General features: G+C 39.3%; 1 protein-coding gene across 1 annotated transcript; it reads left to right on the forward strand.

Annotated features, from left to right (window-relative positions):
* The first annotated feature begins 304 nt into the window (after window positions 1–304).
* LOC109467482 (tumor susceptibility gene 101 protein-like) lies at window positions 305–10,427 on the forward strand. The gene is made up of 11 exons (XM_019765496.1): window positions 305–465; window positions 2,191–2,275; window positions 2,525–2,590; window positions 2,916–3,079; window positions 4,777–4,939; window positions 5,651–5,816; window positions 6,853–6,952; window positions 7,414–7,506; window positions 8,411–8,547; window positions 9,288–9,390; window positions 9,848–10,427. Exons 1-11 carry the CDS (start codon window positions 418–420, stop codon window positions 9,941–9,943), a joined length of 1,221 nt encoding a protein of 406 aa, XP_019621055.1. The 5' UTR covers window positions 305–417; the 3' UTR covers window positions 9,944–10,427.
* The last annotated feature ends 1,853 nt before the right edge of the window (window positions 10,428–12,280 follow it).

Raw genomic sequence — 12,280 nt, forward strand, 5'->3', positions numbered from 1 at the left:
CTGTATGGTTAGTTGCTATTAGAAAAGCTCAACAACCACAGAAGACCCACAGAAGCTTAGCACTGAACGTCACGATTTTCCACCCCAACATCTGCTTGGAGATACGCCAAGACCGCAAAGAACTGTGGTATACCTGATGTCAAAGTTCAAACACAATGACGTCTTTTTTCTGACTCTGAGTCACTCCGAAACGATGACAGCGGGGAAATTTTGTCGTAGTTTCCGTCTTCATTTCTTTTAGTAGCCGTTCTTTAGCCTAAAATTTTCCGTTTTTCACATCCACAGGCTTTGTGTGACGGTAGTCCACGGGGCCGGGAAATAAAATTAGATTTTTTTAGTTGAAGTACCGCCCCCCTCCCCACATATTGACGTTTTTGCTCGGAAGTAAGAAAGTAAACTCAAGGAAAAGCTGTAGAAATGGCTACTGGAAACTACGAACAGTATCTGAAGAACTGTTTGGCCAAGGTAGGTGCATATAGGTTTACTATTTTACATATAGTTTAAATTATAACACAAAATATGTCTTCTAGTACACCCTGTAACGTTATAACTTTGTCATGGGGAAGACTTTGTTTCGTTATGTAGATGGGCCATGGGTCACTTTATTGTTGTACAAATTGTATGTGAAATATGACATATCCTTGAACATAAGGCAATTCTTCTGTATTGAAAAGTACACTACTGGAACAATTTCTGGCTCTGTGATACTTGTAAGTCTACTTCTAACCAGTTAAATGTTTAGATTTTAAGTAGCTATAGTAATACGTAAATAGTGCCATACGGTATGTCAGCAATTTTTTTAATGTTCAGTGTTTATAGTTTTTGCAAAGAAAAAAAATGTTTAGTTTTAACCTTTGGTCAATGGGTGCCGCCATCTTGTGATGTCACAGTGCAGCCATCTTGTAGCAAGGCTAAATTCTGCAAAGATTCCACCATCAAAATTCAACTTGTTTGCTTGACTCCACATTTCCCTAATGTTGCATGATCATTGTATCAAGAGTAAAAAATTATGTGGACCTATGTATGTATGCATACCCCCACCATTCTGTTATACAAATTCATTTCCCTAGCTATAATTTGCTACTTGCGTATGATTTTTCACTGACTGATTTCATAAATTAATCCTGGTCCTTTTCCTTTCGTCTGTCCTGCCCTGTCCTGTCCTGTCTGCCACTCCCAGAACAAGGCTTTCAGAAAGGTGTACCATACTTAATTGTCTTAAGGAATGCATCACAGATACCCCTTTGAACTGCTAACCCTGGTTATGCCTGATTCTCTCTTTTTGCTTGCTACTTGGCTGAATATACTACTAGTCTCCACCAAACTCCTTTGCAGGCTGAGTAAATATTTAGAGGGTGCAATTTGCCTGCTGGCTTAACTCCCCTGGCCAGTTACATCCCTTTTAGGCCAATTTGTACTAATTTATTACCTCCGGGGGAGGAGACATCCTTCCACGGAAGGGTTTTGTTAGAGATTTAGATTTTCATGTTCGCAGCTGTTTCTCGCGTTTGGGTGGACGGATTCTTTTGAGACTCGGTATATGTTTTGCTATTGGGCTGCAGATGATGCACGTTTTTTTGTTTTTATTGTATATGTGTTTTCGGGCGTGAAAATGGTGCCTTTTGGTGGCCCCAAAACACCCCTTTGAGCGTGAAAGTGGTCGCGACCGTTGACCTTTGCTGTGTTTAAGCTATACGCGGTCTGGTCCATGTATATGACCCCTCACACAGAGGGGTGTCCGGTCTCGATAAATTCTTTGTTTAAAACCCTATATAAAAATATACAACAAAAATCCCGGAGGTATAAAATCTCAGATTTTACTTGTTCAGCCTGCAAAGGAGTCTGGTGGAGACTATACAGCTAAGGCTGCCCAACTAGCATACGGCTATTCATATTCTATCTTAGTTAAGTACCCAACTAACTTGCATGACTGAAAGTTCTTGTACATATCGATTATTCATGACAATCTCATTTTTTTTCTATGACAAATGTCAAGAAAGTTTTATCACATCCCCCTGTTCTTATAAGTAACATTTTTTAACATGCTTTCACATCAATCTCAGTCTCTTGCAAATATGGATTTTAAAGGAGCCCAGAAAAACTGGAGTACAGTTTTATTTGTGTATGAAAGGACCATAATTCATAGTAATTGATATATATTGTATGCTGTCTTCTTGTTCCAATGTACAGTACAAAAACAAGGATGTCACAAAGAGAGAAGTGCTTCAAGTCTTCACTAGCTATTCTGATCTGAAGCCTAATCTGCAACCACACAGTAAGTTCTGTTCTCTATGTGTATGTTTAAATGATGCAATAACTTAGTAAGCCACCCTGACACTTGATGATACGTTAGGCAGTGAATGCCAGCAAAAATGCCAAGATTGCAAAAATATCAACAAGATTTCTAAATGATAACTGATAAAAAGTAGAGGATGCTACTTGAAATGTCTCGCAGTTTTCAACAAGTATCCAACTGTAACATTTTCCTTGCATGATTTCTTACTGTGTGTCTGTTTTGTTTCAGTTTTCAATGATGGCAGCAGAAAAGACTTGCTGACTCTGGAAGGAACCATCCCAGTACAGTACAGGGGTGAGTTTTTCTTCTACATATCCTTTCAAAAGGCATATTTCAGATGTGTTTTTTGGGGGTTTGGAGAAATCACAAAACAAAGTTGATAACCGTGACATGTCATGGGCTTGGAGACTTACATTTGTACAACTGCATATCGTAGCATATTATATGAAAAAAAAAACTGTTATGCAAGGACTTGGGACCAATTAAAGACCATATTGATAGGACTAACTGGCGACAGAATTCATGGAAGGATGTCATCATGATTTGCAAGATTCTATACTTATGTTGTGTTCTAACTTCTATGTTATGTGTTTAACTAACTGTGCTTTTCTTTTCTAAGGTACGACCTACAATATCCCGGTGTGTATGTACCTGATGGAAACCCACCCCTTCAACCCACCCCTGTGCTATGTCCGACCCACTGCAACCATGGAGATTAAAACAGGCAAACATGTGGACAGCAGCGGGAGAGTCTACCTGCCCTACCTACACGAGTGGAAACATGTGAGTGTCCATCATAGGTGGTAATAGGTGAAGGAATGATCCATTCACGGTAATAGGGGGTTCAGGGCTAACATGTGGACAGCAGCGGGAGAGTCTACCTGCCCTACCTACACGAGTGGAAACATGTGAGTGTCCCACATAGGTGGTAATAGGTAAAGGAAGGATCCATTCATGATCATAGGGGGTTCAGGGCAAACATGTGGACAGCAGCGGAAGAGTCTACCTGCCCTACCTACACGAGTGGAAACATGTGAGTGTCCACCATAACTTGTAATAGGTGAAGGAATGATCCGTTCATGGTCATAGGGGGTTCAGGGCAAACACGTGGACAGCAGCGGGAGAGTCTACCTGCCCTACCTACACGAGTGGAAACATGTGAGTGTCCACTCGTGTCCACATGTTTGCCATAGGTGGTAATAGGTGTAGGAATGACCCATTCACGGTCATAGGGGGTTCAGGGCAAACGTTGACAGCAGCGGGAGAGTCTACCTGCCCTACCTACACGAGTGGAAACATGTGAGTGTCCCACATAGGTGGTAATAGGTAAAGGAATGATCCATTCATGGTCATAGGGGGTTCAGGGCAAACATGTGGACAGCAGTGGGAGAGTCTACCTGCCCTACCTACACGAGTGGAAACATGTGAGTGTCCCACATAGGTGGTAATAGGTGAAGGAAGGACCCATTTGTGGTTATAGGGGGTTCAGGGCAAGCATGTGAACAGCAGCGGAAGAGTCTACCTGCCCTACCTACACAAGTGGAAACATGTGAGTGCCCCACATAGGTGGTAATAGGTAAAGGAACGACCCATTCATGGTTTTAGGGGGTTCAGACGTACTTTGGCATGGAAATGTGACATTCAAATGTGGAAGTGGAGAAAACAAGAAAAATATTCTGGATGAGGAAATTAATCTAGCATTTCTTAGCACATTTTTGCCATCATTTCATACTTGAAGCATTTAAAATAGCCTCAAAACAAGCTACACACATGTATGTGAGGAATCTCTTTATTTCTTGGGTATTGCCAATAAACCAGCCAACAATACAAAACAAGCAACCATTTTCCGTTAACAACATTGCATTTTTTGTCTGCAGATATCAGTATGCTACAGAATAGTATCGGATTCAACTATAAAATTCACTGTGAAAATTCAGTTTTGCTGCCCTGAAAACCTGCATTAGATGTCTTTGACAGTTACTGCCATTTCTTTAATCTTAGGCCACACCAATTTAATTTCTTGGTTAACGGATTCGCCGCTTCATTTTTTTCTGATTTGCAAATAAAAATAAAAATCCAGAACCAACTGCAAAATGCTCATTTTTTTGCCCTGAACAGTTGAAAACAGACTTTTTCATCCTAGTTGTTACAGTTACATGTATTACATCTTTCAATGCAATGGTATCATTAAAAGTTCAAAACTCATTGTTTAAATTTTGAACCAGCCTGGTGTGTTGACTTCATGACTCCTATCGTACCATTTTGGGCCATAATTGGATGCCTTGGCCTGTTTTTATTTTATTTTTTTTTTCGCCCGCCCGCTCCATTATTTTTCTAGAAAAATCTGTTAACCAAGAAATTAAATTGGTGTGGCCTTAGCACATTTTCATCATCATTTTATACCTGAAGCATTTGAAATAGCTCAAAACTAAGCTGTGTGAGGAAGAAACAAATGTTGACTGTTTTTTTACCCTCCACAGCCCAAGTCAGACCTGATTGGTCTGATTGAGGTGATGAGGATTGTGTTTGGGGAGGAGCCTCCTGTGTTCGCTAAGTCAGCCGCCTCCCACAGCCAGCAGCCTGCTCATCAACCCTACCCTATGGCAGCGGGCCAAACACCCTACCCTGTGGGACCCCCTGGAGGTAAGGAACAATGTCAAGTCAGGACAAAAAAGTTTGCTCTGGAGGTTTTAACTTGTTTAGAGTTAAAACTTTTGATCCAACACAAGGAATATTTCTCACCTAAAGCTTTTGACCAGTGTTAGATGAACAGTTTTAACTTTAAACATGTAACTACCAACACAGATAAAATTTCATGTCATGATACTGATACATGTAGGTTTTAACTCGTATCATAGCCAAAACTAGTCTATGTGTAATATGGCTTATGCACTGATATTTTGATAGTTTGTTGCTCTCTGTTACCTTTTTCCAAGGTCCAATTTTCACATCTGCATCAACATGATAGCTTGAATTTTGTGTCAGAATGATATTTTGATTATTATATGTAGTAGTAGAGTTTTTTTCTTTTCTATGATGTACGCATACTAGTACTTTTTCATATCTAGTATCAAAATACATGTATTCAAACTTTTAAAATGATTGTGTTCTTCTCTTTGCCTCTTTATTCTTAAAATGGCTTGATATGTAATTTGTAACTCAACTTGTTTTAATAATCTTATTTCACCACAAATGTTAACACAACATAACTATATTGAATTATTTTATTTACAATTTTCTTTTGTGCATTAACTAATACTCGTTTTATATTTGATAATACCTGAATGGTTTCTAAATGATGCATGATATTGTAACACAAAGTTGATTGCTTCCCTAACCACTACCCTTTCTCAGGTGGTTACTCCATGCCGATGCCATCCATGCCTGGGGGGTCCACCAGTACCCCCTACCCTTCCTACCCCCCCAGCACCGGGGGGTACCAGCCGCCGAGTGCGGGATATCCCGCCGGGCCGTCCTCGTATCCAACGGCAACCACCGCGGGTTATCCAGGGTCGCAGCAGTACGGGAGCCAGCCGGGGTATCCACAGTACCTGTCTCAACCTTACCAACAGGCTGCAACTTCTACTACACCTGTCGGTAAGTCACTCACTGTCACAGTACGGTAGTCAGCTGGGGTATCCACAGTACCTGTCTCAACCTTACCAACAGGCTGCAACTTCTACTACACCTGTCGGTAAGTCACTCACAGTCACTTCTAGTACACCTGTCGGTAAGTCACTCACAGTCACTTCTACTACACCTGCCTGTAAAGCACTCACAGTCACTTCTACTACACCTGCCTGTAAAGCACTCACAGTCACTTCTACTACACCTGTCGGTAAGTCACTCACTGTCACAGTATGTAGCCAATCAGCAACCATATCTGCAATCAGAACCACACCTGCTCCTGTCTGCATGCCCAAATATGGTCACACTGCCAAATATGGTAACACACACCTGTACAGTACATCTCCTATAAAACAGCAAAAAAGGCAAAATAAAACAGTTTCAAAAGTCTGTATCAAGTAAATGAAAAAAAAAAAGAAAAACGACTGGGGGTATTTGTCCACTATACCTACATACCAAGCATGGAGAAATGGATCCATTTAAGGAAATGATAGGAGAAGAAGGGGAAGAAATATCAGGAAAAACAATTTATTTCAGCCATATCATGTTGTCACTGAAATATAAAAATAGCAGGAATATATACTGTCCAACCTGTACAAGAAACCACCTCTACATAAAGAAAACTATATGGTGCCCAATGCGACCACGACCATTGTTTTTGTGGTCTCGTAAGTTAAATAATTTTTTTCCATTATTACAAGTATTACAAGAATTTTGTCTATAGTGACCACCTGCCCACATCTAGAGATTTTGTCAGTCCAATGAGTGGTCTTCTTGCTATTCGGTAGGTTTGAATGAAGTTGATTCTAAAAGTTAAGTTTGAGGATAAGACATTGTGCTTTACAGAAAAAATAACGTTAGTCTTGAACATTGCTGTTTGTTTTTTGTATTTAAACATTAGCCAGCTCCGAGCGTCCTCCTCTTGAAAGTCGGGCCTCGATCTCAGAAGACACCATCAGAGCCTCGCTGCTATCAGCTGTTAACGATAAACTGCGCCGAAGGATGAGGGAAACATTTCAACAGGCTCAGGTAAATATTTGTCAATAAACTATCTTTGCACAAGTGTATGGATTGTTATAATAGTTAAAGTGTGGGTACATGTGTACATGTGTATGAGGATATATCCTCATATATATTTTGTCAACCAGATATGGAACTACATTGTACATGAAAATATGTTTGGTCAATATACATGGACAAAGTACATATATATTGTGGTGTGTTGCTTGTAGGCTTAGATATGTAATTTAAAGTTCTGTCTTCCAGTGGACATGACCAGATCATCATATCAACAATATATACCGGAACAATATACATTTATTTGTATACATGATACTAGTACAATGTATCTTTTCATGTTGAATTACGCTTGCTGTTAATAAACATAATAAACTTTTTACCATCATTTTTATGTTGGCCATTGTGACAAGGGGAATTGTAAAGGTGCTCAAAATTCCTTTATTGATAATCATTCTCACACACCCCTATAGGCTGAAATGGATGCCCTTAAGAGGACAGAGGATGACCTTAAGAAGGGGCAGAGACAGCTGGATGAGATGATTCAGAAACTGGGCACAGAATGCGTAAGTTCTTTGGTGGATGTACCAAGTGCTAAGGCCACACCAATTTAATTTATTGGTTAACGGATTTGTCTAGAAAAATAATGGAGCGGGCGGGCAAAATAAAAATAAAAATAAAAACAGGCCTAGGCATCCTATTATGGCCCAAAATGGTACGATAGGAGCCATGAAGTCAACACACCAGGCTGGTTCAAAATGTAAACAATCAATTTTGAACATTTAATGATACTACTGCATTGAAATATGGAGTGACTGTAACAAGTAGTAAGAAATGGACTGTTTTCAACTGTTCAGGGCAAAAGTTGAGCATTTTGCAGTTGATTCTGAATTTTTATTTTTATTTGCAAATCAGAAAAAAATGAAGTGCCGAATCCGTTAACCAAGAAATTAAATTGGTGTGGCCTAAGTATCTAATACCAGCTCAAAAAAAAGACATAGTCATGCCTTAAAATTTAAGTACCAGAGTTATCAACCAAGGATTGAGGTGTTCAAAAACTCATTCTTTCCTAGAACTATCTAGAATAGAACTAGCTACCACCATGTACAGTACGTAGGGGCATCATCATTAGATAGCCTTCATATTTTGTTTGTTTGTTTGTTTGTTTGTTTCGCATAACCGGTAAACCGCCTTTAGGCGTAACACACCAGTTTTGTACATGTGCGTACATGTACAAGCTGCGTAAGACCGGACTGTAAGGTTTTTGAACCACTCACACCGGGAAGATCCCCTACTCTTTTCGATAAGTGCGGTGGGTTCTTTAACGTGCATGGGGTGTGGCTCTCCCACACACGGGACCTCCATTTAACGTTCATTTTATACTTTTAAACTCTGGATAATTGTAATAATGTCCATGCTTATTTTTCACTACAACGTATTGCATTCTTGACAAACTTGTTTTGTTTTCAGGTTGAAGTGGACAAGAATGTTCAGTTACTGAAACAGAAGGATGAAGAGATAAAGGAAGTCATTGCAAAGATGGAGAGCCAGTCAGAGAGTGTGGATATAGATGAAGCTGTGGTCACCACAGCACCATTATACAAACAGTAAGTCAGGGAAAACAAGTTAACTGATTTAAGGCATTCATTGTGTGATTTTTGTTGTTGTAGGGGTTTCATAAAGGGTGTGGTGGACTAGACAGTTGAGGTAGATCTACATGTATGACAACCTTTTCGTCACAAAATGAATGAATTTTGTACAACACATTCAACACCATCCCAAGAATCCCCTCCACAATTTATTTGTTGTACAATGAATTTAAAAATATTTTCTCAAATTTGTGTCTTATAATAGTTGTAACAGTGGGGTTCAAGTGCCGCTAACTGACCAAGTCAAAGGGGCCTCCTGGACCTTTTGGAGTAGTGGTTAGTGTGCTGGTGTCGTAAGCTGGCTGCACGGTTTGCCGTGGGTTTGATTCCCGGCGTCACGGTAGTAAGGTTTCTACTCGCTCCTAGTGTATCATAGTCAGGACTGAACTATGTGAATTTAAAATGGATATGATGACCCTTGTCCTGCACATACAGTACCATCTATATAATGCCCTGTATATGTACGATTTGGGGGTGTTTCTTGTGCAACACATCAAACCACAGCAAAATGCAACAAATGCAGAAGTAACTTTGCTGCTGCGGGGCAAAAAATGTCAAGGGTTTGTGACTTGATTAAGACTTCAAATCATTTGAAAATTTGTGTAAAAAATGTGAGCGGGACGAGGGTTAAGAGCCACCTTGTGTTAGGGGAGCTTGAGGGCCTGTAGCCCATAACACTGCCATTTCTTCCCCACTAGGCTGGTGAACCTGTTTGCTGAGGAAAATGCCATTGAAGACACCATCTATTACCTGGGAGAGGCCCTCAGGAAGGGGGTCATCGACCTAGAGGTCTTTCTGAAGGTGACAGTTCACTGCATTTCCATAATGAGTAACAAGTATCTACAGAGGCTTACTAGTTTATGTATGTCTATTTAGTTTTGATTATGTTTACCTTCGCAGAAGGAAAAAAAAAATTGTTTTTGCTCTGTTCCTTCTTCCTCTCTTCTCCAAACAAATAAGGTCAATGACCTGAACCAGATGTCTGTCACCATGGTAACTAGTGTTGGATTATGTCATTTTTTATATAGCAGGAGGGATTTAGACTACTGTCTTACTGTGTTTGAGTAAGAATTAACAGAGCAGTCACTATACATGTATGTGAAGGTAAACATTATGCATTTGCTTTGCTAATATTGCCTTTCTAGTTAAACTTTGTATTCATATACAATGTATGTTGCATTTATGCTATCTTTCGACCTATATGATGTTAGCATAAGGTACAGAGCAAAAACTAAAGAACCGCATTTTTTCATTTCAGCATGTTCGTGAGCTATCCAGAAAGCAGTACATGTGCCGGGCGCTCATCCAGAAGGCTCGGAAGACAGCAGGACTTGGGGAAGTCGTCGGACACTGAGAGACACCAGGGTTCTTAGATCTGATTCCTTCAGCAAGTAACCAAGATTTATAATGAGAAAAATGTTCTTGTTCAGTTCTGTTCGGTTCAGTTCTTTGTTCAGTTTGTTTGTAAATACAATGTAGATCAACATATTCCTCTATCATATTTAATGATCCTGCTAACTAATGTAGAAGGGGTGTATAAAGATATAATATGGGTCTTATGAATTGAATCAACTTTCAAATCATTTATATATAGTTATCAATGTTTTTGTGATATTAAAAAGCACTATCCTCCAAATGCAGAAAGGACTAATAAAGTATAGAGGCTTTTTCCTGACGCCATAATAATTGTGATTTGAATTCCCGGTGACTATGTTGGCAGGTAAGTGTATTATAGCAGCAGCATGTTGGTGTGTTTAACAGAGATACACTGTATAATCCAACATGGCACCAGTGATGTATAGTGTTGAAAGAGACAATATTCTGCAAGCTGATGACATGGGGAAGGCTATATAGTCCAGAAGGAGAAGCCTGAAAAAACTCGTGTCATAGCACACCCCTTACATAATTTGGCCAGTACCATAGAATGATACCCTAATGTCCCCTGATCATTTTAAGGTGCGTCGTACTATGGTCCAGGTGGGACATCATGGTTCTATGGCTCTTTATGCAAATTTATGCAAATTAAGCAAACCAGCCATGAATACAGAATAAAACAGCATAATTTGAGTAATACTTGTCCAAGTGACGTCAAACCTGGGGAATATCGCAAGTAGCTGGAAAGTGTTCATTTTCTGACTTTTGAAATGGCTAGTGTGTTTCTATGGCAACCGTTGCTAAGGAAAATATACTTCTATAGCAATGGAAGGGTTTAGAGGCTTGTACAGTCCGTAAAAATAATTTAAATTAATTTTTTTTATGAAAAACTTGATTTGTCTAACAAGAGAATTAATTGAAATCGTTTTTTGGGAAAACAAAAAGAGCCATAGAACCATGATGTCCCACCTGGACCATAGTACGACTTACCTTAAAATGATCAGGGGACATTAGGGTATCATTCTATGGTACTGGCCAAATTATGTAAGGGGTGTGCTACGTTTCTCATTTTCTAGGCCTCTTCTGAGAATCTCCTCCTAGACTAATAGCAAGACAGAAGCCTCTGGGCTGCCAGTGTATTTCGAGTGGCAGAGGAGAACTGGCACATGACGTAAGTCTACATTTAGGTGAGTCAGTGTTAGGATGCAGCAATGAAGATAATGAACAGATATGTCAAGATATTTACCTGTGGCTTCTGATGTGTGTATGTGGCTTGTTCATGTCTAATACATGTAAATTGTAATGTTAGAGGAAATGTTACGTATGGGGGGAATATATCAATGCAAAAGAAGATACGAGATGTCCTTGCAAAATTATATGATTTATACATGTAGCTATGTATGTGTATTTGTGTGTGTTGTTTGAGTCAACCTAAGTTATCTTGGCACAAATGTCAATAACTGACTTACCTTTCAAAAAGGAATATCTAACTAACCGAGCATCAGTTTACATTGTATATCATGCTTAGCTACTGTATTTGATATGCATAAACTTTTCAGAAAATGTAAGAAGTGATATAAACTTGGTATAGAAATACATGTGTTAACAAGAGGTCCGAGATCTCATACCTCCATGAAATATGGGCTTGCTTTGTCCTCATTAATTATGCAAATAACCTCTACATTAACATAATATATGCATAACGATGCAAACCTTTAAGTAACTTACACATGTTACGAGGTATAAAAATTCCCATCATTCACCAATAAGGATTCACAGAATTTTCACATTAATTATGCAAATTAGGTCATCATTTGCATAAGTGGTATCTGTTGATGTTCGGCCTGCCACAGATTAAATAGATTACATGTATAGCAGTACCATTATATGAAACACTGTAATTATAGAATTTCCTCATTAATTATGCAAATTAGGTCATCATTTGCATAATTTGAATTTAATCATGTACAACTGTCTCTCAGGTACCTACACACCAAAAATGATGAAAATATGTTGTTCCAATCTGGACTTATTGGCTTTGAAAGTTTTTACCAGAAACTAACCTGCAGTTCCAGAACAAGCTGCTAGGGGGACCAAACTTATGCCACTTATTCCTGACAAAAGGAGCTATCTGTCACCAAAAAGTCAAGACCATAGCTTGTTCAGGACAAAAGATACAGAAACCGGAAGTTCTGCTGCAGTACCAAGGTCATCCACCAGGAGGCCCATACTTGACCTTGACCTTTGTCTTTCCAAGACTTACCATCATACCAAATATCATCACAATCCATAAAGGCGTTCTGAAGTTATGCTGACT

The sequence above is a fragment of the Branchiostoma belcheri genome, unplaced genomic scaffold, assembly GCF_001625305.1.
Source record: "Branchiostoma belcheri isolate BF01 breed outbred unplaced genomic scaffold, Haploidv18h27 scaffold18, whole genome shotgun sequence".
In the NCBI taxonomy this organism is placed as follows: Eukaryota; Metazoa; Chordata; class Leptocardii; order Amphioxiformes; family Branchiostomatidae; genus Branchiostoma; species Branchiostoma belcheri.

Excerpts from the sequence above, each read along its gene's own strand:
- LOC109467482 (XM_019765496.1), top strand. The coding sequence starts at position 418 with ATGGCTACTGGAAACTACGAACAGTATCTGAAGAACTGTTTGGCCAAG. Across the intron at positions 3,080-4,776 it reads ACCTACACGAGTGGAAACAT|CCCAAGTCAGACCTGATTGG; the intron begins GTGAGTGTCCAT and ends TACCCTCCACAG. Across the intron at positions 9,391-9,847 it reads ACCTAGAGGTCTTTCTGAAG|CATGTTCGTGAGCTATCCAG; the intron begins GTGACAGTTCAC and ends TTTTCATTTCAG.